Here is a 23,445-nt window from a genome sequence, read left to right on the forward strand (position 1 = left end):
GTAGGGGAGAAAACACAGGGTTGCATAATTCACTGGGTGGAAGGAGGGGGTAGAGGAAATGGGAAACATCCAGTAAGGTCCCGAAACAACAGGGTAATAATGGTGGGCATAGTCCAATGGTGATTAATTTTATAAAACATAATGAATGAGAATTATTGTATAAAACTCAGTGTGAATGAAGAACAGTGTTAAACACAATGTATATAATCTTTATAAGAAAACCAATAAAAATGAATTTAAAAAAATGCTGAGTAAGTTAGTCCTTTTTCATTTTCTGACTCTCACTCTTTGCACATTTCATTATAATACTTTGCTTGTCTTCCTGAGATGCCGTTTGCTTTTGTTTCTTCCCTTTGTTTTGGCTTCTCTGTGCTCTAATGCAATATTCAGAGTCTCTTCTGACATCCATCTTGGTCTTTTCTTCCTCTTCTGTCTTTGACCTTTTGCATTCTTACTAGATGACATTCTTGATATCCTCCTACAGCTCATCTGGCCTTTGTTCATTAGTGTTCAAGGCCTCAAACCTGTTCCTGAGATGGTTTTTAAATTCAGGTAAAATAGACTCAAGGTCAAATCTTTGTTCCTGTGGATTTAATTTTCTTTAGCTCTGGTTTGAATTTGCATATGAATATCCACAATCAGCACCTGGCCTACTTTCCACAGCTGATAGTGAGCTTCTCCAATTATTTTTTTCAGAGGTGTAATTAGTTTGATTACTGTACATACCATCAGGTGAAATCCATGTGTGTAGTCATTGTTTATATTTCTTTTGAAAGGTATTTGCAATGAATAAATCATTGATTATACGAAATTCTGTCATTCTATCTCCAGCCTCATTTTTGTCACCTAGTCCATTTTTTTCTGAATATTGATCCTTCTTCCTTGTTCCCAACTTTTGCATTTCAGTCACCCGTTATTATTACTACCTTTTGGTCATATGTTCTATCAACTTCTGAATACAAAAGTTAGTAGAAATAAACTATTTCCTCCTCTTTGGCTCTGGTTGTTGGTGTATATATTTGAATGATAGTTATATTAACAGGTCTTCCTTGTATGCATATGGTTATTTACTCACAACTTTACATTTCAAGAAGGATCTAGAAATGGTCTTTTTAACTATGAAAGTGGCCCCGTTTTTCCTCACCTTTTCATTTCCAGTGTAGTAAATCGTATACAGATAACACTACCTTGCTTGCTGGAAGTTAGGAGAAATTGAGGCATTTGTTGCAGAAGATCAAGGAATGCAGCCTTTAGTATGGATTGCATCTCATTGTCAAGAAAAGAAAGATTCTTAACACTGGATCAATAGGCAACATCATGATGGATGGAGAAGAGACTGAAACTGTCAATAACTTCATCTTAACTTGGGTTCATTATTAACACTCTTGGTACCATCAGTCAGGAAATAAAGAGGTGCATTGCACTGGGAAAATCTGCAGTTAGGGACCTCTCCAAATTATTGAGGAGTAATGATGTCAGTTTGAGGACTAAGGTGCATCTTATTCAGGCTATGGCCTTTCGAAGGCCTGTTATTTTTTAATTGGATGGTCAATCTTTATGTGTAGGCTGTCTTAATTTGGATGCTTAGCGTTAGAACATTATCTGACAGATAATCAATTTAATCCCAAAGAACAGATGAAAGACCCTTCTCCAATACACAGCCAGCAGATTCAGTGTGGGTCCTACTCACCCCTTTGGTGCATGTGTTGTGGTCCCATCTTTCCACATCTCCCTGCCAACATCTCCCTCCCCTTGCCCAGCTAACTGTGTTTTGATGCAGGCCTCAGGGCACTTCCGTCCATTCATTCTGTCTCTATTTCTCAGGGATGTTGGCAATCTGTGCAGGGCTGGGGAGGCGCAGGCGGTCCAGGCCTGGGCAGGCCACTAGAGGTCCCTTTAAGGAGGTTGAAAGTTTCCAGTCAGAGCATCAACTCTAAAGGAAGGCCTATTAGTGGTGGAGGAAAGTTCCTTTCTTTATCAGCATTTGTAGTTCAGGCATTCCTTAGAGATCCCAGTGTGTTTACTGAGTGTTTCAAGTCCTCACTATCAGCCAGTAAGGCAGTGTCATCTGCATAATGCTAGTTGTTCATGAATCTTTCTTCAGTTCTGATGCCACATTTTTCTCAAATTATTTGCTCAGCATACAGATTGAATATGTATGGAGAAAGGATATAATCCTGACACACACCTTTGCTGATTTCAAACCATATAGTATTCCACTGTTCTGTTTACACAACAGTTTCTTGGTCTGGATATAACCTTACATGGACAAAATTAAGTGTTCTGAGATTCTCATTCTTCTCAATGTTATCCATCATTTGATATGATTTACAAAGTCAAATGTCTTTGTATGTTTAAAATAAAATACAGATAAGCATCTTTCTGATAATCTTTGTTTTCAGTGAAGATTCGGCTGACATCAGCAATGATATCCTTCATGACATGGACTCTTCTAAATCCAGCTTGAATTTCTAGAATTTCCTTGTTTATGTACTATTCTAGTTATTTTTACTTTTATGTAGTATACATGATATTGTTTAATAATTTCTACATACTTTGGGCATGTGGCAAGGAGAGACAGGTCTTTGGAGAGGGACATCATGCTGGGTAGAGTAGAGGGACAGCGCAGGAGGGGAAGACCCTCTATGAGGGGGATTGATTCAGTGACTGGGGTAATCGGGATGGGTGTGTCAGAGGCAATGCGATTGGCACAGGATAGAGCAGGGTTTAGGGCTGTTGTACATAGTGTCGCTATGAGTCGCAAACGACTCGACGGCACATAACAACAACAACAACAACAACAACAACAACATTCTATTGTATCATCTTTTTGGGGAAATGACTCATATAGGCTCATAAAATTGCCTTATTTTTATGTGATAATCTTTATTGTTTTAGGTTTTACATTTAAGTTGTTAATCCATCTTGAGTTCATTTTTATATATGCTAAGAGATTTACATCCTCTTTAATTTTTCTGCAAATCGATGTCTATTTTTGCTAGCACCATTTGTGTGCAAGCAAAATCTTGCTGTAAATTATCCAAAAACAACTGGACTAGTATATCAACAGAGAATGACCAAATTTGCATGCTGGAGTTAGAAGAGACCGTAGCACAAGGACCACTATAGCCAATGTTAGATGGATTTTAACTAAAAGCAGAGAGTATCACAGGAATGTCTCTCTGTGTTTCATTGACTATGCAAAAGCATATGATTGTGTAGATCACAACAAACTGTGGCTAACCTTGAGGAGAATGGGAATCCCAGAACATTTGATGTGCTTATGTGAAACCTATACTTGGACCAGGAAACATTCCTCAGAACAGGGCAAGGAAACACTGCGTGGTTAAGAATCAGGAAAGATGTATGTCAGAGATGCATTCTATCTACATACCTTTTCAATCTATATGTGGAACAGATCGTTTGGAAGGCTGAACTTTATGAGGTGGAGTGTGACATCAGGATAAGAGGAAGACTCATCATGCCTTTGAGCTGTGGTGCTGGAGAAGAGTATTGAATATACCACGGACTTCTAGAAGAACAAACAGGTTTGTCCTAGAGAGAGCGAGACCAGGATGCTACTGAAGCTTCGTCTGACATACTTTGGGCATGTTGCAAGGAGGGATCAATACTTAGAGAGGAATATCATGCTTGAGAGGGTGAATGGACAGAACAAGAGAGAAGAACTTTGATGAGATGGATTGATTCAGTGACTGGAGTAATGCGGTAGGTGTTTCAGACACAATAAGGTTGACACAGGATAGAGTAGGTTTCAGAGCTGTTGCATATATTGTTGCTATGAGTCACAAGTGACTTAACGGCATATAACATCCTCAACAACCTGCATTATGAAGATCACATAGCTTTGCTTGCTGAAATTGAGGAGGACCTGAGGCATTTGCTCCAGGAGGTCAAGGACTGCAGTCTTCAATATGGATTGAAGTTCAACATCAAGAAAACAAAATTTCTCACCACTGGGCCAATTGGCAGTATCATGATAGAGATTGAGATTATTAACAATATCAGCTCGCTTGGTTTTACGATCAACATCTTGGCACCAGAAGTCAGGAAACCAAAAGATGAATTGCAGTAGGAAAATGTGCTGTCAGACACCTCTCCAGAGTACTTAAGAGCAATGATGTCAGTATAGAGACTAAGGTGCACCTGATCGAAGTGATGGGCTCTGCGATTACTTGCTGTGAATTACAAAGGTGGACAGTGTCTAATGATGATAGAAGAAAGATAAATGTCTTGCAGTTGTGATGTTGCAGAAATGTATTAAGCAGACCACGGACTGCCAAAAGAACAAACAGATCTATTCTGGAGAGGGTGAAACCAAGGTGCTTCTTAGAGGTAAGGATTTTGAAGCTCTGTCTCCAATATTTTGAGGATGTAACCAGGAGAGACCAGTTTTTGGAGAAGCACATCATGCTTGAAAGGGTGGAGAGACAATGAAGGAGAAGACGACCCTGGATGAGATGAATTGACAAAGTAACTGGAGTAATGGGGATACATGTGTTGGAGATAGTGAGATTGCCTCAATTGGTTCAGAGCTATTTTATATAGGGTCACTATGAGTGGCAGTCAATGACATAACAACAACAACAACAACCACCTCTTCCCATGTCCTGATTTTTGGCCCTTTGTCAAAGATAAGCTTTCCATAAGTGATGAATCTTCTTCTAGGTTCTCGAGTCTGTTTCATTGACACATGTGTCTGTCATTGTACCAATAACTGTTCTAACTGCTGTGGCTGTGTTAACAGGTATAGGATTGGGGAGTGTGAGGCTTCTGGCTTTGTTCTTCTTCTTTAGTGTGCTTTGCTTATCTGGAGAATCTGCCCTTCCTTATAAAATTGATGATTGATTTTTCCATCTCTTTAAAGAATGATTATAGGGTCTGGATCAACATTACATTTATATCTATAGATAGATTTCTGTAGTATTGACATTTTCACAACTGGCGTAGATCTTTTGAGAAGTGTCCTATTTATGTACTTACTGAGTTCCTTACTTCTTTCTCATTATTCTTTTACTTGTACATTTTTATGTTTGTTCATTCACTGCTCACCCATTTATTTACTTGCTTCCTACCTTTTTATTAATTTACTCATGAAATTAAGACATTAGAAACTATTTTTCTTCTGTTAGCCAAGCACTGTGCTAAGAGAAGGGTTTCAAAGGTGATTGAGAAGCTCAAAGTCTGATACCAATGAGGAATAACCCAAAACCCAGCAGGAGACACACTGTGCATCTCCACATCTATTGCCTAGAGCTTTTGTAAGAAAACATCACGCTGGATGGCTTTAAAGAGCAGGAGTTTATTACCTCACAGTTTTAAAGGTTACAAGTTCAAGTCAAAGTATGTTGTTGTTATGTGCCATAGAGTCGTTTGAGACTCATAGCAACCCTGTGTACAACAGCCCTGAAACCTACTCTATATTGAGTCAACTTCACTGTATCTTATGCACATATCTCCATTGCTCTAGTCACTGAGTCAATCCATCTCATCCAGGGTCTTCTTTTGAGTTGTCCCTCCAAACTTTCAAGTATGATGTCTATTTCCAAGGACTGGTCCCTCTTTGAAACATGCCCAGAATATGTCAGATAGAGCTTCAGCATCCTTAGCTTCATGGAACTGCCTGGTTTCATCCTCTTCATGATGAACTTGTTTGTTCTCCTAGCAGTCTATGGTATATTCAATACTCTTCTCCAGCACCACAGCTCAAAGGCATCAATTCTCCTTTTATCATACCTAGTCATTGTCCAGCTCTCTGATGAATAGCAAGTAATTTCAAAGACCATGGCCTGAATCAGGCAGACCTTAAGCTCCAGACTGACACCGTTGCTCTTTGGTCTCTGACAGCAGACTTTCCCAATACAATCTGTCTTTTAATTTCCTGGTTGCTAGTACTAAGAGTGTTGTTTGTGGAGCCAAGCAAATTAAAACTGTTAACAATCTCAATCTCTTCACCATCTATCATGATGCTGCCAATCAGCCCAGTGGTGAGAATCTTTGTTTTATTGATGTTGAGCTTCAATCCATGTTGAAGACTGCAGTCCTTGGCCTCCTGGAGCAAATGCCTCAGGTCCTTCTCAATTTCAGCAAGCAAAGTTATGTGATCTGTGTAATGCGGGTTGTTGATGATGTTATGTGCTGCTGAGTCACTTGTGACTCATAGCGACATTGAAGGCTGAAGTCCTTGACATCCTGCAGCAAGTGCTTTAGGTCCTCCTCAGTTTCAGCAAGCAGGGATTTGCCATCTGCATAACTCAGATTGTTGATGAGTCAATCCTGAGTCAATTCCTCCAATCCTGATGCCACATTTCTCCTCACAGAGCCCAGCCTTCGGTATAATCTGTTCTGCATATAAATTAAAAAGGTATGGAGATAGGACATATTCCTGGCATACATCCTTCCCAATTTTGAACCATGCAGTGTTTCCTTGCTCTGTTCTGACAACTGCCTCCTGGTCCAAGTATATAGGCTTTGCATAAACACAATCAAGTGTTCTGGGATTCTCATTCTTCTTAGAGTCAGCCACAGTTTGTTGTGATCTACACAGTCAAATGCCTTTGCATAGTCAGTGAAACATATATGGACATTTCTCTGGTACTCTCTGCTTTCAGCCAAGGTTCATCTGACACTAGCTATGATGTCCCTAGTACCACAGCCTCTTCTAAACCCAGCCTGCAATTCAGGCAGTTCTCTGTTGATGTGCTCTTCCAGTCATTTTTAATCTTTAGCAGAATCTTACGTGCATATGATATCAATGATATTGTATGATAATTTTCACACCCTGTTGGGTCACCTTTCTTTGGAAGGAGAGCAAATATAGATATCTTCCAGTCAGTTTTGCCAGGCTGTTGCCCTCCAGATTTCTTGGCACTATTTGGTGAGTACATCTCGGTCAGCGTCTGTTTGTTCATTTATGTCAATTGGTATGCCATCAATTTCTGGGGCCTTGTTTTTTGCCAATTCTTTCAGAGCAGCTTGAACTTCTTCGTTCATCACCATAGGCTCTTGCTCATATGTTGTTTCATGAAATTCTTCTCTGTCCGCCAATTCCTTTTTTACAATGACTCTGTATACTCTTTCCATCTTCTAGGCAATGTTTATTCCTGACTGCTCTGAGAAAGAATTTGTTCAGCTCTCTGCTGCTTTCAGTATCTTCAGCACTCTTTGGCTTGCAGCTCCATCTGCCTCTGTCATCATGGGATTGTGCTTACTTTCTCTGTCTTTGTATATTTTCTCTTTTATAAATGCACCACTGAGATCAGGTTAGAGCCTGCCCTATTTCAGCATCTCCTTATGTTAAATGATAACATCTTGAAGACCCTGACAAGGTCACACTGAAGGATACCTGGATTGGGACTTTAATATAGCTTTTGGGGAATACAATTCAGTCCATGATAACCTCCATCTCTGAAAGAAAAGTAGTTGTAAAATATTTAGTATAAAGCGAGTGTCTCTAAATAAAATGAACTAACAGAGCTTGCCATGTAAAGCTTACTAGCAATGATTTACTTTGTAAAGAAGGAATAATTTATCTCTGTGATGTTAATTTCTCCAGACTTGACTGTTTAGAATGGGTTACAGTTGAACTTCTCATTTGCCAAGCATGAAGGTACATCATCTTTTGCAACCCAGAGCTTGGGTTCCAGTTTCCTCATCTCTGGAAGATGTGTTTGAGGGGTGACAGAGTCCACTAAGCTCTATGATACAGTTCAGACTTCTGTTGGGTAAAGGGGACTCTGGTGTAAGAGGAACTGAGTAATTAAGTGGATATTGAATGACAATGTAAGTTGCTTTCTCCATCTTCTCCTGATTTTAGGATAACATCTAACTCTAAAATAAGTGGCCAAGAAAGATGGCAAGTATTGGAGTTAATCGATTTAGATTGAAAGTAGTATTCTGTTTCAACCTGTCTGGCCTTCAGAAAATTAGTTGAGTGCTCTGAGCCTTGGTTTCCTCCCTCTCCTCACTCGCACAGTTGTTAGCCCTGAGCCAGTTAACCTCAAATTCATGAGGATTCCAGGAACAATAGAACAGAACAATGCCTAGTCCTGGGCCATCTCCATGAGTGTTGGCACACTCAAGGTCATCATTATGGCTGTTGTATATTTTCAGTAACATTCAACCTAGGGGATTCACTTTCTAGCTCCTTCTCAGATAATTTTCTATTGTGATGGAGAGGGTCAAGGACTACAGCCTTCAATATGGATTGAGGCTCAATATCAAGAACACAAAGATTCTCACCACTAGACCAATTGGCAGCATCAGGATGGATGGTGAAGAGATTGAGATTGTTCACAGCTTTAGTCTGCTTGGCTCTACAGTCAATACTCTTGGCACCAGCAACCAGGAAATTAAAAGACATATTGCCATGGGTCTGCTGTTAGGGACTTCTCCAAAGTACTGAAGAGCAATGGTGTCTCTCTGGAGACTAAGGTGTGTCTGGTATAGGCCATTGTCTTTGCAATCACTTGTTATGCATCAGAGAGTTAAACAATGACTAAGGAGGATAGAAGGAGAATTGATGCATTTGAGCTGTGGTGCTGGAGAAGAGTATTGAGAATACCATGGACTGCTAAGAAAACAAACAGATTCATCCTGGAGAGGGTTAAAATGGACTGCTCCTTGGAGGCAAGGATTCTGAGGCTTCGTTTGACATACTTTGGACATGTTGTAAGGATGGACCGGTCCTTGGAGAGGGACATCATGCTATGGAAGGGTAGAGGGACAGAGCAGGAGAGGAAGGCCCTCTATGAGGTGGATTGATTCAGAGACTATGGTAATAGGGATGGCTTTATCAGAGACAGTGCGATTGGCACAGGACAGAGCAGAGTTTAGGGCTATTGTGCATAGGGTCACTATGAGTCACAAGCGACTCGAAGGCACATAACAACAACAATAATTTTCCAAACTTGATCTCCAGACATTTCTTCCTAATCTATCTTAGATGGGAAGCTTAGGTTTTAGCTTACCCATCATGAGTAGTGACCTTTCTGGTACTTCAAATACTGGGGTCATAGCTTGCGCCATCACAGGAACATACAAGCTACCACAATAGAACAAACTAACGAAGAGGTGATGGATTTATAAAATAATAGTAATTGCAGTAGCGGTAGTAGTTCATGCTTGATCTAGATGTAAGGATTAAATGAGTTTGTGAGTGAGAAAAGACTTTGTGAAATATGTTAGTTTTTATTATTATTTCGCTGCAAGCTTCCTCGGGTATGCTACAAGAGAGCTCCACAGATCTTGAGGCAGAAGAGACAAGGAAATTGTGAACAGTCTGTCCTGGTCTCTTCCTTTCTTGATGTGAGGAATAAATAGGTCTCAAATGCAATTTACTCTGAGCGATGCAAAGATGCGGAAGACAAAGTCCCCAACACTGAGGAGTTTCCAAGGCACCTGGACTGGCTGCTTGGCATAAGGGAACTATACTCCCAATTAAGGAAGGAGGCCGTGGCTGCAAGCAAAGAAGAATGAATGTTTATTTACCGTTGCTTGTGGGTTTATAGAATTGCAATTCCGACAACTAGAAAGGTTCTTAAAGTTATATGCTATTGCTCATATTGATGAATATGAAATATTTTATCTCTGGGAAATCTGTCTCCAACTTTTTGTCTTCCAGAGATGCTAGGGGCAGGCAGGCCTGCCACAGACACAGTGGGGTGATGGAAGCTGCCATTCTTTGGGCGGGGAAGTTGACTGTGGAAAGCAGAGCTAAGTGCCAGTGGCAGTTAGGGGAACACTGGAGGGGAGGAGTTAGGGGAAGACAATCTGGAATTCTGCTGAGTGGCTTTTGAGCTTAAATGGAAGTCCAGAAAAAGCAAAGCAGTCCCATCTGCTTGATCTCTCTGTCCAGGCCAAGGCTGGTGTCTCAGACTCAGATTGTGGTCACAGTGGGTGCAGGGCTTAGAGGAGAGGCAACTGAGATCTTTGTTTCAGGCTGGTAAGTCACAGAGTGGTGTAGAGAGCACAGAGCTGTCTGAAATGTCAGGTGCACAGAAGCAGAGGGTAAAGGAAGGCTCTGACACGCTGAGTACTCTAGGGCTCTGGGTGATGGTGGACTTAGCAGAGCCTGGGAATATCTATATAGACTCTTCTCAAGAGATTCAGAGACTCTTTGGAAGACTCCAGTGACAATGATATTAAGTAAATAATATTAACTAAAGGGTTCATGATCTGAATCCACTCCAAGGCGCACTAGAAGAAAGGCTTATGCTGAGTGAGCTAACTTGGGCACATAAGAACAAATATTGTCTAAGACCATTATTGTAAAAACAGGAGGCTAACCAATAAGATGTGTATGGATATCTAAGGAGGAAGAGGAGGGGGCAGCAAGGCGGAGGGTGAGGAGAGGGGGCACCCATGGGCTCACAGAGTTTGGAAGGTGGAGGAAGGGGAGAGAAAAAAAAAACACCCAACAATGTACATGAATGAAACACAATGTAAGCAAATCATTGTATTCAAACCAATAAAAAAAATTTTAAAACCCCCAAAAGACAAAAGACACAAACCCCCTATGGTGTGCAATACTAATGCAACACACATGAGGTTGTCATAAGCTGAAATTGGCTTCATGGCAACTTGATGGTTTTAGTGCTATGGCCCAGCGGAGAGAATAATGTCACCTGCCAACAGTGTCATACCTGGCACCGCCTGAACACACAGCAACAGCAACATCTTAGGACGTAAACTCTTCTGGGAGGACACCTTGGGCTGAGAGCACTTTACTCTTTGAGGTACATCTTAGGTGGTACTCTGGATTGTCACACAGAGGCACAGCATGAGGTAGACTCGCCCTCACAACAGCAGAACCTTGACGTGTGTGTGTGTGTGTGTGTGTGTGCGCGTGCGCACGGAGCATACACAGGAACACCCCAGGGCCACTCTGGACAGAGTTATGGATAAAATTTCCGCTTCTCATTTGACTCAGCTTCCAAATGAGTCTCCAAGTGAGGGAGTGGTGGGAGATGATAAAAATATCAAAAATACCTAACCTTTCAAGTCCTTACTATCTGTTTTTTGGTTTTATTTTGTCTTAGGGAACGAGGTTTTGGTTTGTGGCATAGGCTGTAGTGAGCTGTGCTGCCGACCTAAAAGTTGTGCTTCCTTGGCAGTTCAGATCCACCAGCAGCTCAGTCCTTGGGTGAAAGATGAACGGTCTCTTTTCTGATTTCCAGCCTCATAAGCTTGATGGAGGGGCGCTATGAGTTGGAATCCATTTGACAGCAATGAGATTTTATTCTAAGCTCTTTAGATGCATTAACTCATTTATTCTCATGCCAGCCCCTCACCACAGGGCACAGGCACTTGTGTACGGACACACATGCTCACAGCAGCAAGGCACACTCAGCGCACACCTGAACTTTGCACACAGGCAGGCGCAGCTGCATAGGCATCCATGCCAGCACACATGTTGACTGACTTATGCACATAGATGCAGAATAACACACGATGTTTCTCACACACAAACAAAGACACCTTGACTCTTAGAGCAGGGACGGGGCTTGGAGAAAGGAACTTTGAAAAACTGTGTAGACAGCAGAGAAGATAACTTAGCTACTTTCACAGTCTCCACAGTTTTCAGTCCATATAACTTGACAGATAAGGAACAAGAGACTCAGGTGAAGTGAGGTATCCAAGGTCACACAGGCACTAAGGGGCAGCCTTGTGATCGAAGAGATCGTGAGGCTCCTGAGGCTCCCACCTGAACCACTCATCAAAAACACCACGCATCTTGCTGATGAGCTTTCTGGGTGACTCCAGCTGGGTTCTCCTCAGCTTCATTCTAGCCATGCTTGGGCAGCTGTTGGTCAGGCCTGCAGTGGAATGGGACAGACAGAATTTGATGCATGAATCAGAAGCTGGGCTGTGTGGCTGGGAGTCCTTGGTGCAAGGTGCTGAGTCCCACTCTTTACTTCCCAGGGCATGTACCCACAAAGAACGGCGAGGATGCCCTACCAGCAGGCCGTGCATCCCCAGTTGGGGTGCTACTCCCGACAGGTAAGTTGCCTCTCTCCCCACCTCAGTCTCAATCCTGTTAAGGCTTTTACGTTTTAGGGATTTGGCCCCTCTTTCTGTCCAGTTAATTACCAGTCATCCTTTCTGCCCTATCTTTGACCTGATTCTGATTACACATACCATACATGTGAAGACACATATCACACATATATGTGAGGACAAGCCCCCCCCACCCCCCACCCCGTCACAGTGACAGCTGATACTCACAGAGCCCATATTGAATTCCAAGAGCTTTTCTTAGGGCTTTACCAGCATGTGTTAATTTAACCCTCTCATTCTGTTGGTTACAGATGAGGGAACTGAGCACAGAGAAATCAAGCAACTTGCCAAAATCTTAAAGTTAACACATAAGTTAGCTTTTGCCATGGCAACAAATGACCTGAAAAATCTCAGAAACTTCCAACAATAAACACTGATTTTTCCATTCACAAATAAAGCTGGTTTGACCACAGGCCACTTCGGTTCAGCAGAGCTAGGCTGTGCGTCCAACTCAGGCCTGTTTCTCATGGCACCTTCCTGGGGTCCAGGCTTGAAGACATCACAGCTCTTGTTGCTTGCCTGGTGGAGGGTGAGAACATAGAGGAACGCGTGAAGACATGTAATGCCTGTTAACATCGTGAAGACATTTTTTAGGGTAAACGTGTCCCAAATATTGCATGGGACTTTTGCTAAAATATTACTCGTTTTTGTTGTTGGGAACTGACCCATAGCTGACCCTCTGGCGGGTTTTCGGAGGCAATTAATTGAATGGGAGGAGATTACCTTTCCTTCTCCTGCTGAGCAGCTGGTGACCTCGAACTGTGTGCCTCCAAGATTGCAAAACTGCTTTGTGTAGCTAAATTAATTTTCCTGTATTCTTATTTGCTAAGTATGGAGCCCTATTTTCAAAGCTAAAGGAGGCTGATGGACAATGACAAGATCCAGGTTTTTGGTTTTTTGTTTTAAAAATCTAGATTTGACCTTAAGCAGGCTGGCTTTAGGTTTTATGCTCCCAATCACCATGATTTACCACCACCTTTTCTATGCACAGCACAGGGGTAGAATTCTCACTTCCCATGGAGGAGACTTGGGTTTGATTCCCAGCCACTGTACCTTTTGCATCTCCATCCCTTTTCCATGGAGCCTGTGTATCAATGTAGCCTGGACCAGTTTTCAGTAGAGCTTCCAGACTAGCAAGATAGACTTGGTCGTCTACCTCTGATAATCAGCCAATGAAATAACTCTATGCATCATAACAGTTCAGACTGCGACCATTCATGAAAATGGCACAAGACTGAGGAGCATCGCATTCCACTGTGCCTGGGATCACCACGAGGCAGGGGGCCAGCTCAGCTGCAGCTCACAGCAACAGCAATGTCCAGATACAGACACACACAGCACAAAAGTTAAGCTGCAGAAACATGAAAACAAATGTGCATGCTTACAGGTAGATACAAATAAACATGGATGTATACACACCCCATCAAAGCACATGTACACACAGAGATGTTATTTTGGGACAGGAAGAAGGGAGCTTAGAATGGGGACTAAAGAGTACCTCTCCCGCACACACTTGGATAGTCACAGACACACAGCCTGCTAGAATCTTCTGCCTCTCCTCTCTCCCAGGGGAGCCTCACCCTTTCACTGCAAACTGCATCTTGGTGTGAAAGAGGTTAGAATGTTCTTGTTGGCCCCTGACAGAAGGGTTCAGCCCCTGTGTGTAGGCAACTTCCTCACCTGGGCCTGGGCTGCTTTTCAGTCGTAGAAGCCTTTTATGTTTTGAAATTCAGTAAAGATAAAAGGTGCCCTGAGATTCACAGAATCTCAGCCGCATCCCCTCTGTATCTGTAAATAGTCTCCACATCTATAAGCTGTGATACTGTCCATCTGGTTCTAAAGAGAATTCTTCTAGGTAATTATGATGGTTTTGTGCACATATTTGTAAAAAGTAATAGATCATTGCAAAAAAAAAGAAGTTAGAGGTAATCACTGATATTGGTTTCTTAGGTATTCTTCCTATGACATCTAATTATAAAAATGTTTTGAACAAATGATGGCACTCTGGATTTACTGTTCTGTACATTTTGTTGCTTTTGCCAGTGGAAAGTATGTCTGGAGATGGTTCCAGATCAATATATGCTTTATGGCTTTTGTCAGTTACATGGAGTTAAAAGCACACCTTTGAACCAAGCTTATCTAAGCATTGAGACTCACATCGTCTCTCACATGTCACTTTCCTCACAAGTTCACTGTGAACCTCAAGGGACAATTCATATGAACAGAATCTGCCTGCCATGCTGATTCACAGATGTCTGTCCTAGGAGTGATTTTTTGGGTCTCTCTGGGAACTTGTGATGTATTTCAGCTACAGCTCATAATCTTGAGAGGGTTGTCCATGTAAAGCGTCATGAGGCCCTGCATTTTCACTAGGAGAAAAGTAGAAAGAACCAGAGGTGCTGGGCACAGCCTCCAGGCTTACACTGCAAGGATTCCAACAACAGTTTGATATTCAAGACACTTGATAAACTAGTATCTTAACTTCTCTGAACCTCAGTTTCTTCAACTGTAAAATAAGGATAATAATAATACTCATACCTCACAGTTTAAGAGACTCTCACTTAAACTCAATCCATAACAAGGGCTTGGCATTCCCTAAGTACTCAAAGTGTTGGCCTTTGTTATTTCTTATAAGTGTGAGAAGGTAAAGAAGGCTGTCAGAATGCTTAATTCCAAACAGTTTTTCTGTGAAGGTGGGATCCAGAAGTTTCTTTCGTTTTTCACAGAAACTCCCCTCAACATAGGAGGATAGAGATCTGCTCTATTCTAGATAACGATCTGATTCTATCAGTACTGAACTATGGTGCTCACGGCGTAACAGGTTAGGTGTTTGAGCAAATGCTTAGCTGTCTCTTCCTCCCTCCTTCCATTCCTTGTCCCAGCACCTCGTTTCTTCTTCCTTCATCTCTTTTCCTAGTTTTTCATTCATTCATTTGGAGTGTGTCCATCAGGCAGTTACTGTGTGACAGGCACTATTTCCAGAGCTGTTGGACATCAGACAATCAGGCAGATGAACTAGCTGCTTTTTGTGGGATATGATATTGAGTTTCATTTCTTGGTAGGAGTTTGAGAAAGATTGTCTCAGAAAACCCACTGAATTCCTCTTTTTTGCTCGTTTCTCCTAGATTCATCTTGTCTAACGCAGTAACCACTATCTACATGAGGCTGTTTAATTTTAAATTAAAAACTCATGCATTCAGATGCAGTTCCTCAGTACTGCTTCTTGCAGTTTGTGTGCTCAATAGCCAGGCAGGGCCAATGGCTATTGTATTGGGCAGCACAGAGATAGAGCATTTTCCTGTCTCAGGAATTTCCATTAAACAACACAGTCTGGGACTTGGACTCTGTTGAGATCCTGAGATAGAGGATAGTCTTTAATCACTTTTTGGAGATGGTAAAGCCTTAAAAATGAACCAAGTAGTTTTAGAGTGGTTATTAACAGAGTTAAAGGTAAAATAAGGGGGTAGAGATAATATATATTTGCCATTTATTATATACTAGTCTTTCAACCTATATTAACTTGTTCATTTATCACACATTGTACATGGTGTTTGCTCATTTTACAGTTGAGGAAACTGAGACTTAGATAAATCAGTCATTAGGATCATAACCAGAGGGTGAACCTTGTGGTTTTTGCATTCTGACATGCTGCTGCGGTCTCCATACCTCACAGGGACTGAAAACACAGGGGCCAAGGGGAATCACTTGGGGCTAGGGTTTGGTTAAAGGTTGTTAATGTGATATTTGTAGTCAGAGGACTCTGATGGACCTGTCTTTTTCACCTTCTTATTTACAGGTGTCGCCGTACAACCCACAGCAGATGGGACAGCAGGTTTTTCGATCTTCCTACCCCCCTATGCTGAGTTACATCCCCTTTGTCCAGCCCAACTATCCATACACTCAGAGGACTCCTCCAAAGATGTCCACCAATCCCCGAGACCCTTCTCCAATGGCAGGAGATGGGCCACAGTACCTCTTCCCCCAGGGATATGGGTGAGTCTTCAGCACATGCTGGTACCCCAGCTTGTACCCAAAAACCTTTGGACAAAGGAAGGGAGTGTGGTGGGCTTCACTGGTGGGGTTTTTTGGCCTGTATGTTCCATGTCTTAGAAAGGGAAGGATCCAGTGCTTGTGAGTTTTGGGAAGAGCTTTTTATAGGGGCAAACAGGGCCTGGGGCTCTCGGAGCCCCCTTCATATGTCTATTTTAGAGCTGGACGCTAAAGTTTGGTTGCAGAAATGCAAGTGCACAGCCACTTCTGGATGGTCAAACGGTACCAGAGCAGGGGCCATGGTGGAGCATGATGTTTGGCTTTTACCTATTTATTTCCAAAAAAGATAGGGGCCATGCAATATTCTAACTGCTCTCCTTACATTTGCTGTGCTATGAGATCCTTGCCAAGGGAAAGAATATATCCCATGGGCTTTGTGACAGGCCCTGCGGAAGGCCCATCAACTGCTTGTCAAAAATTGCTTATACTTTTACACTCAAGTCCCTCAAACAACAGAGAAGAGGGACTCATACTCTCCAGGAGGGTCTGAGGGCTCAGCAGCAAACAGCTGGCACAAATTCAACCTTTTAGTTTCTCATGCCACCCACATTTTGCCTCTCACCCAGTAACACAAAAAAAAGCTGTGATTCTTCTACTGTAACATTAAACAGCTGCTCATCCCCACTCCCTAGATCCTCACCTGGTATCTTCAAGAGGCTGTGCCATGAAATCTTAGGAACTGTGTCTCCCAGGCATGTGCTGGAGAGTGTGTGTCCAGCTGGGCAAGCTCAGTTTATAGAATCAGGGCCAAGTCCCCTACCTTGACATTGGTTCTTCCGGCCCATTTCCCACCACAGATCTTCACTGCAGTGTCAATCTGGTCTCCCCAGGCTCTCGTATCTTCAATCAGTGTTTCCTAAAATGCCTTGTCAAAAGGGATACATGCTATAAAGAGGTTTCTGTAGTCAGCTATGTTTGGGAAGAGTTGTGGGAAACAATGATAAATAGATTTCTTAACTGGTGAGATTTTCAGGTCATTTCATTTCCTGGGGTGTATTGAGAATCTCCAAGAGGACGGTCTACAGTGCTCTTTGAACATGAAACTCCCAATTTCTTTTGTCTCTCACCCCTTTATCTTCTTTCCTTCTTTGCTTTATTTTTTTTTCCTTCCTTCCATACCTCCATTTGTCCTTAGCTAAGCTATTAGACTTCTCCCTGAACGAAATGGAATAATAAGTCAGGAAAAGGGAGACTGAGATAGAATCATCAAAGGTTTTGGCCAAACCTGGGAATCCAATATTTGTGCACACCAAAGAATACTAATTGACTAGAGGGAGGAGGAACGGAAGAGAAGGCGTCGTCGGCAGGTGACTTTAAGAGGCCACGTGAATGCTTACTCATATAACATTGCTGTGAGCAGGCATTGTGCTTAGTTTTTGGTTTATGAACAGTTACCACTTTCCTGAATGTAAGACTAGATTTGACTGTAGAGATGGAAGGAGGGTAGAAGGACCAAGGGAAAGTTTCCACTTGCAAGGAAAATCCACCTGTTGACCTACAAACTTCCCAGGCTCCATAGTAGGACTCTGGGCTCAAGGGAAGGGAAATGAAGGTTGAGGGAACAGAAAATTGAGACCTGGGCTCTGGGGTTGTCTCTAGCGAGGATAGAGAGAGGAAGAAAAAGAAGCAGGAGACTGAGGGAAGGAAAATGTGATGCAGGTCAGATAGCTTGGGGAGAGTGGAGACAGGGCAGCCCAGGCAAATGAGAACAGTGGTCAGCTCTGAGAGGCTGAGAAAGTGAAGCCAGAACAGGGATGCAAAGAGGGTGTGTGTGTGTGTGTGTGTGATTATCAATTCCTGAAAAAACTATCTATTGTGTGTCTTCTTTTTTGCCCAGCATGGTTCCAGGAATAAGGATTATAAATAAGGGGAATAAGATTAAGTTTTAATTTTCCTTAAAGAAACTACCTTCTGTGCTATGGAGTCAGGAATAGACCACAAGAACAGGAGCAAGCAAATGATAACAGGTACCTTAAAGGAACATTTAGCGGGGTAAGATAAGAGAGCTACGAAATGTCCTTAAAGAATGAACTGTGCACATGTTCAGACAGAAGGAATAGAAAACATGAAGGCCCCAAGATAGAATACATAGGAAGGAGCTTGAATTTTATTACACGAGCTGTTGTTGTTGCAGGTGCCTTTGAATCAAGTACAACTCATAGTGACCACATGAACAATGAATCTGAACCCTGCTCCATTCTGTGCCATCCTCACCATCTCTGCTGTACTTGAGTGCATTGCTCCAGTCACTGTATCAGTCCATCTCATTGAGGTTTTTCCTCTCTTTTGCTGATCTCCACCTTTCCAAGCATGATTCCCCTTCCAAGGAACAGTCCCTCCTAACAACAAGCCCCAAATGTGTGAGATGAAACTTTGCCATCCTTGCTGCTAAAGAGCAATCTGATTGCACTTTCTCTGAGTCTTGTTTATTTATTTTTTGGCAGCCTGTGATTTTTTTTTGTTATATAATTTTTTGTTTGTTTTGATATGCTGCTTTTTATAGTATTTTTTATGCAAGCCAATATAAAAAATATTCCTTTTATGTTCTTTCTTGTTGTTATGTGCTGTTGAGTCACTATGCACAACAGCTCTGAACCCTCCTCTGTCCAGTGCCAAGTTTATTGTCTCTGACACACCCATGCCCTTTACCCCAGTCACTGACTCAATCCATATCTTCTTCTCCTGCACTGTCCCTCCACCATCCCAAGCTTGACGTCCCTCTCCAAGGACTGGTCCCTCCTTGCAACATGTGCAAAGTATGTCAGATGAAGCTTCAGAATCCTTGCCCCCAAGGAGCAGCCTGTCTTCACCCTCTCTAGGACAAACCTGTTTTTTCTCCTAGCAGTCCATGGTATATTCAACACTCTCCTCCAGCACCACAGCTCAAATGCATCAACTCTTCTATCATCATTAGTCAATGTCCAGCTCTCTGATACAAAGCAAGTAATTGCAAAGACCATGGCCTGGATCAGGTGCACGTTAGTCTCCAGACTGACATTATTGCTTTTCAGTAGTCTAGAGAGATTTCTGAAAGCAGATTTTCCCCAATGCAATTGGTCTTTTGATTTCCTGGATGCTGGTACCAAGAGTGTTGATTGTGGAGCCAAGTAAACTGAAGCTGTTAACAACCTCAGTCTCTTTACTGTCTTATCTTATTTTTTTTAAAAAACCTTTATATTTATTTGCATACAAAATTCATATACATTGTGCTTCATTCATGTACATTGTATTCTACACATCCCTTAACTCAAATTGTGTTTTATACAATCATTCCCATGCACTGTGTTTTAAAAAATTAATCACGGCATTGAAGTCTATGGAGGAGAGAATAGTTTAAAAGTATTATATTATAGGGCATTATGTTTATCGTAAGAGTACGGAATGAGGGTTGCAGAGTGGATTATATTTGGGATTGGGGGAAGTGATGGGGGGATTGTGTACCAATGAGGGGGTTTTTCTTTAGCTTTTCAAGGAGAGGAGCTAATGGGGGGGGGAGGGCTGAAGAAGGGGTGGCTGGGGAGAAGGGTGCAACACTGAATGAATGGAATTCCAAAATCTCTGTAGATGTTCATTGAAATGAAAAATAAATAAATTTAATAAAAAAATTAATCACCTTTATCTATGCCCACGATGACCTCTTATTTTGAGGTCCCCACTAGATCTATCCTAAATCCTTCACCCCCTTCATTTACCCACCAAACTCGACCCTCTGTGATTCCCTCTCCCCTCAGCTCCTCTACTCCTCTCCCCTTTCTCCTTTGGGCTTCTATACACATCTTACTAGGTATCCTTCTATTTTTACAATAATGGTCTTATGTTGTATTTTTCCTTAAGAGATTGAGTTAGTTAGCATAACGCTGTCATGGATCTTTCAAGATTTTGCCCATACCATTACTCTATATTACAACGGAAGGCTTGAATTTATTTTTCAACATTTTTTTTATTTGAGAAATGCTGAGAAAATTCTTCCCTTTTTATTCTCCAATTACAGCTCTTTGCACATTTTGTAATAATACTTTGCTTTGTCTTCTTGAGTTGCCCTTTAAAATCTTTTGTTTATCACTTTTTTTGCACAAAATTTTATTTGCCTTTCAATTACATAAATATTAAATTTTCCCAATTTAACAGAAGGAAAAGAAACTGAAGTGAAACTGTAGGAATTGCTGAACTTCAGATAAATGTTTCTTCAAAACAAGAGCTACTACTTCCTAAAACACTCCTCTGAAGTTAAAAAAAGATTAAGAGAAACATTAAGCCATTGAGTTATTACTGTTTATCACTTTTACATCGGTATTTCTTTCCCCTTGTTTTGGCTTCTTGACTTTCCGATACAATTTTCAGAGTTTCTTCTGATAGCTGTTTTAGTCTTTTCTTTCTCTCCTGCCTTTCTAATGACCTTTTGCTTTCCTCGTGGATGATATCTGTGATGTCATCCCACAACTCATCTGGTCTTTGGTCATTAGGGTCAATGTCTCAAACCTATTATTTTCCTAAGATTTTGGAGGTGAGTGGATGGGGGTGGGCTTTTTTTGTGGTGGGTTTTTATTTTTTGGCTGGCCAGAAGTTCTTGTTGGGAATCAGTGAGAGCCTGATGCTTGGTCCTGTGGCCTTTAAAACTAATTATTTTTGAAATGAACACTCCTAAGTGGTACTACACTCTTCTATCATTTCTCTGTATTGAGGTGCCTTTGAATTGCTGTGATGCTGAGCATTGTGCCATTGGTCTATAAAGTGCCATGATTGTTACACATGGCTGACAATGTTTGCTGGAGCTCACAGATTAAGACAGTGTTAGAAGCAGGAGTCGCATCTACTTCCTAAACATGCCTGTGGAAACTCTGTGAACTTGGAGAAAGGACAACAATTATAGAACAAGATTAAAGTCTTTTGTTTATAGGGTCAGCACTAGATGGCACTTAACAACAACAACATCTAACACTAAGCCCTTGTCTTTCATTAGGACTTGGATGAAGCAGTTAGACTCTACAGTGGTGCTCTTGTTTTGGTTGAGGATCTGTGTGGATTGTTTCATTGTTTTTATTTAAGCCTCTTGTTTAGAGTAAAAAAGACCTCCAGGAGAACACTTGCATTTAAGGCCAAGCCCTTGTCTCCATTTTGGAGACTGGTTGAAGCGACTGGACTCTGTAAGATGGGCTCTCTTGTTTTGGTTGAGGTTCATTGTGGAACGTTTGGTTGTTTTTTATTTAAGCCTCTTGTTTAGACACAAGACCTCCTGGTGGGCCCTTGTATTTAAAAGTTGGGCCTGAGAGATTATATTTTAATCCCTTGTTAGTATACTTTGGAAGAACATTCTTCTACAGCACTCTTCCATCAATTTGCTGTACTGAGGTAACTGGGTTGGCTGTGATGTTGAACCTTGTTCCACTGGGGTCTCAAATGCCATAATGGTTGCCCATGGTGGACAGTGTTTGGTGGATCTCCCAGTTTTAAGACAGGTTTGGAAGCAGGAGTGGAATCAAATTCCTAAACTTCATGCCTCTGGAAACTCTGTGAACTTGGAGAAATGATAGTTATAGAAAGGCCTCAAGTCTTTTGTTCATAGAGTTGCTATGAGTTGTGTGTGACTAGATGGCAATCAATAACAACAAATATTTTTATTGGTTTGCATACAATCATTCATATGCTTTGTATTTTATACAATCTTTTATTTACATTGTATTTTGTTCATGTACATTTTGTTTTGTACAACCATTCATATACATTGTATATGATTAATTACAATTCATCTATGTCTATCATTACCCTGTCTTTTCAGGTCCTAGTTTAATCTTTCCTATTCCTTCTCTTATCCCTCTCCATCCCCCATTCAACCAATAACTCAACTGTATTCTTGGGATATTTTTAAATTTAAGTGGAATAGACTGAAGATTGTAATTTGGTTCTTGTGGACTTGCTTTAATTTTCTTCAGTTTCAATTTGAACTTGCACATAAGTAATTGATTATCTATTCTATAGACAATATCTGGCCTCATTTTATCTGCAGATTTTTAACTTCACCATTGCTTCATTACACAGATGTGTTGTTGTTGTCATAGTTACATGTGGTCCAGTTGAGGACAACTCATAGAGACCCTATGAATAACATATCTGAACTCTCCTATCCTGTGCCATCCTCACAATCTCTGACACACTGGAACCCAGTGCTCCAGTCAGTTGGCCAGTCCACTTGGTTGAAGGTCTTCTGCTCCTTTGCCATCCCTCCACCTTTCCAAGCATGATGTCCATCTCCAAGGAATATCCTGTCTTAGCAACATGCCCAAAGTATGTGAGATGAAGCCTCATCATCTTTGTCTCCAAGGAACATTCTAGGTGTACCTACTCCAAGACATATCAGTTTATTCTTTTGACAATCCATGGGATACTAAGTACTCTTCTCCAGCACCACAGTTCAAAGGCATCATTCTACTTCTGTCATCCATATTCATAGTTCTGCTTTCAGATGCATAGAAAGTGACAAGAAAACCATTGCCTAAAACATCTTAGTCCTCAAACCAGTATCATTGCTCCTCACTAATTTGGAGATGTCCCTGTCTGCAGACTTTCCTAGTGCAATAGGCCTTCTAATCTCCTGACTGGCGATACCAAGTGTATTGATTGTGGATCTAAGTAAGATGAAGTCATTGACAGTTTCAATTTTTTCTTCATATATAGTGAAGTTGCCTGTCAGTCCATTGGTGGGATTTCTGTTTTCTTTATGTTAAGATGTAATCCATATTGTTTAACCTTCTGCAGCTAGCACTTTAAGTCCTCTTAATTTTAAGCAAGCAAAGTTGTACCATTTGTATAATGAAGGTTATTGAGGAGTATTTCTCCAATACTGATGCCACATTCCTCTCCAGAGTCCAGATTCTCAAATAATTTGTTCAGCCTACAGATTAAATGTATGGACAAAGGATATAACCCTGACACACTTTTTTCCTAATTGAAGACTATGTATTATTCTCTTCTTCTGTTTACACCACCAAATCTTGTTCTAGCTAAAGCTTTCACACAAGTACAATTAAGTGTTCTGGGATTCCCATTCTTCTCAATGTTAGCCACAATTTGTTATGATCCACATAGTCAATGCCTTTGTGAAGTTAATAAAGCTCAGATAGACATTCTTCTGATATTCTTTGCTTTTAGCCAGGATCCATCTGATATCAGGAATGATATCTCTGGTGCCACAGTCTCTTCTAAATTGTTGTTGTTGTTACGTGCCGTCGAGTCGTTTGCGACTCATAACGACACTATGTACAACAGCCCTAAACCGTGCTCCATCCTGTGCCAATCTCATTGCTTCTGACACACCCATCCCGA

General features: G+C 41.4%; 1 protein-coding gene across 1 annotated transcript in view; it reads left to right on the forward strand.

The window, feature by feature from the left end:
* The window catches only part of LOC102844188 (chromosome unknown open reading frame, human C1orf94), a 91,184-nt gene that overhangs the window by 58,243 nt on the left and 9,496 nt on the right, over positions 1-23,445 (forward strand). Inside the window, exons 7-8 of the mRNA XM_006886575.1 lie at positions 11,941-12,018; positions 15,872-16,068. Of these exons, the coding sequence (XP_006886637.1) occupies positions 11,941-12,018; positions 15,872-16,068 (275 nt within the window). The remainder of the gene's footprint in view (positions 1-11,940; positions 12,019-15,871; positions 16,069-23,445) is intronic.

This window comes from Elephantulus edwardii, unplaced genomic scaffold, assembly GCF_000299155.1.
Source record: "Elephantulus edwardii isolate Elephantulus edwardi_28Jun2011 unplaced genomic scaffold, EleEdw1.0 scaffold00049, whole genome shotgun sequence".
Taxonomy (NCBI): domain Eukaryota; kingdom Metazoa; phylum Chordata; class Mammalia; order Macroscelidea; family Macroscelididae; genus Elephantulus; species Elephantulus edwardii.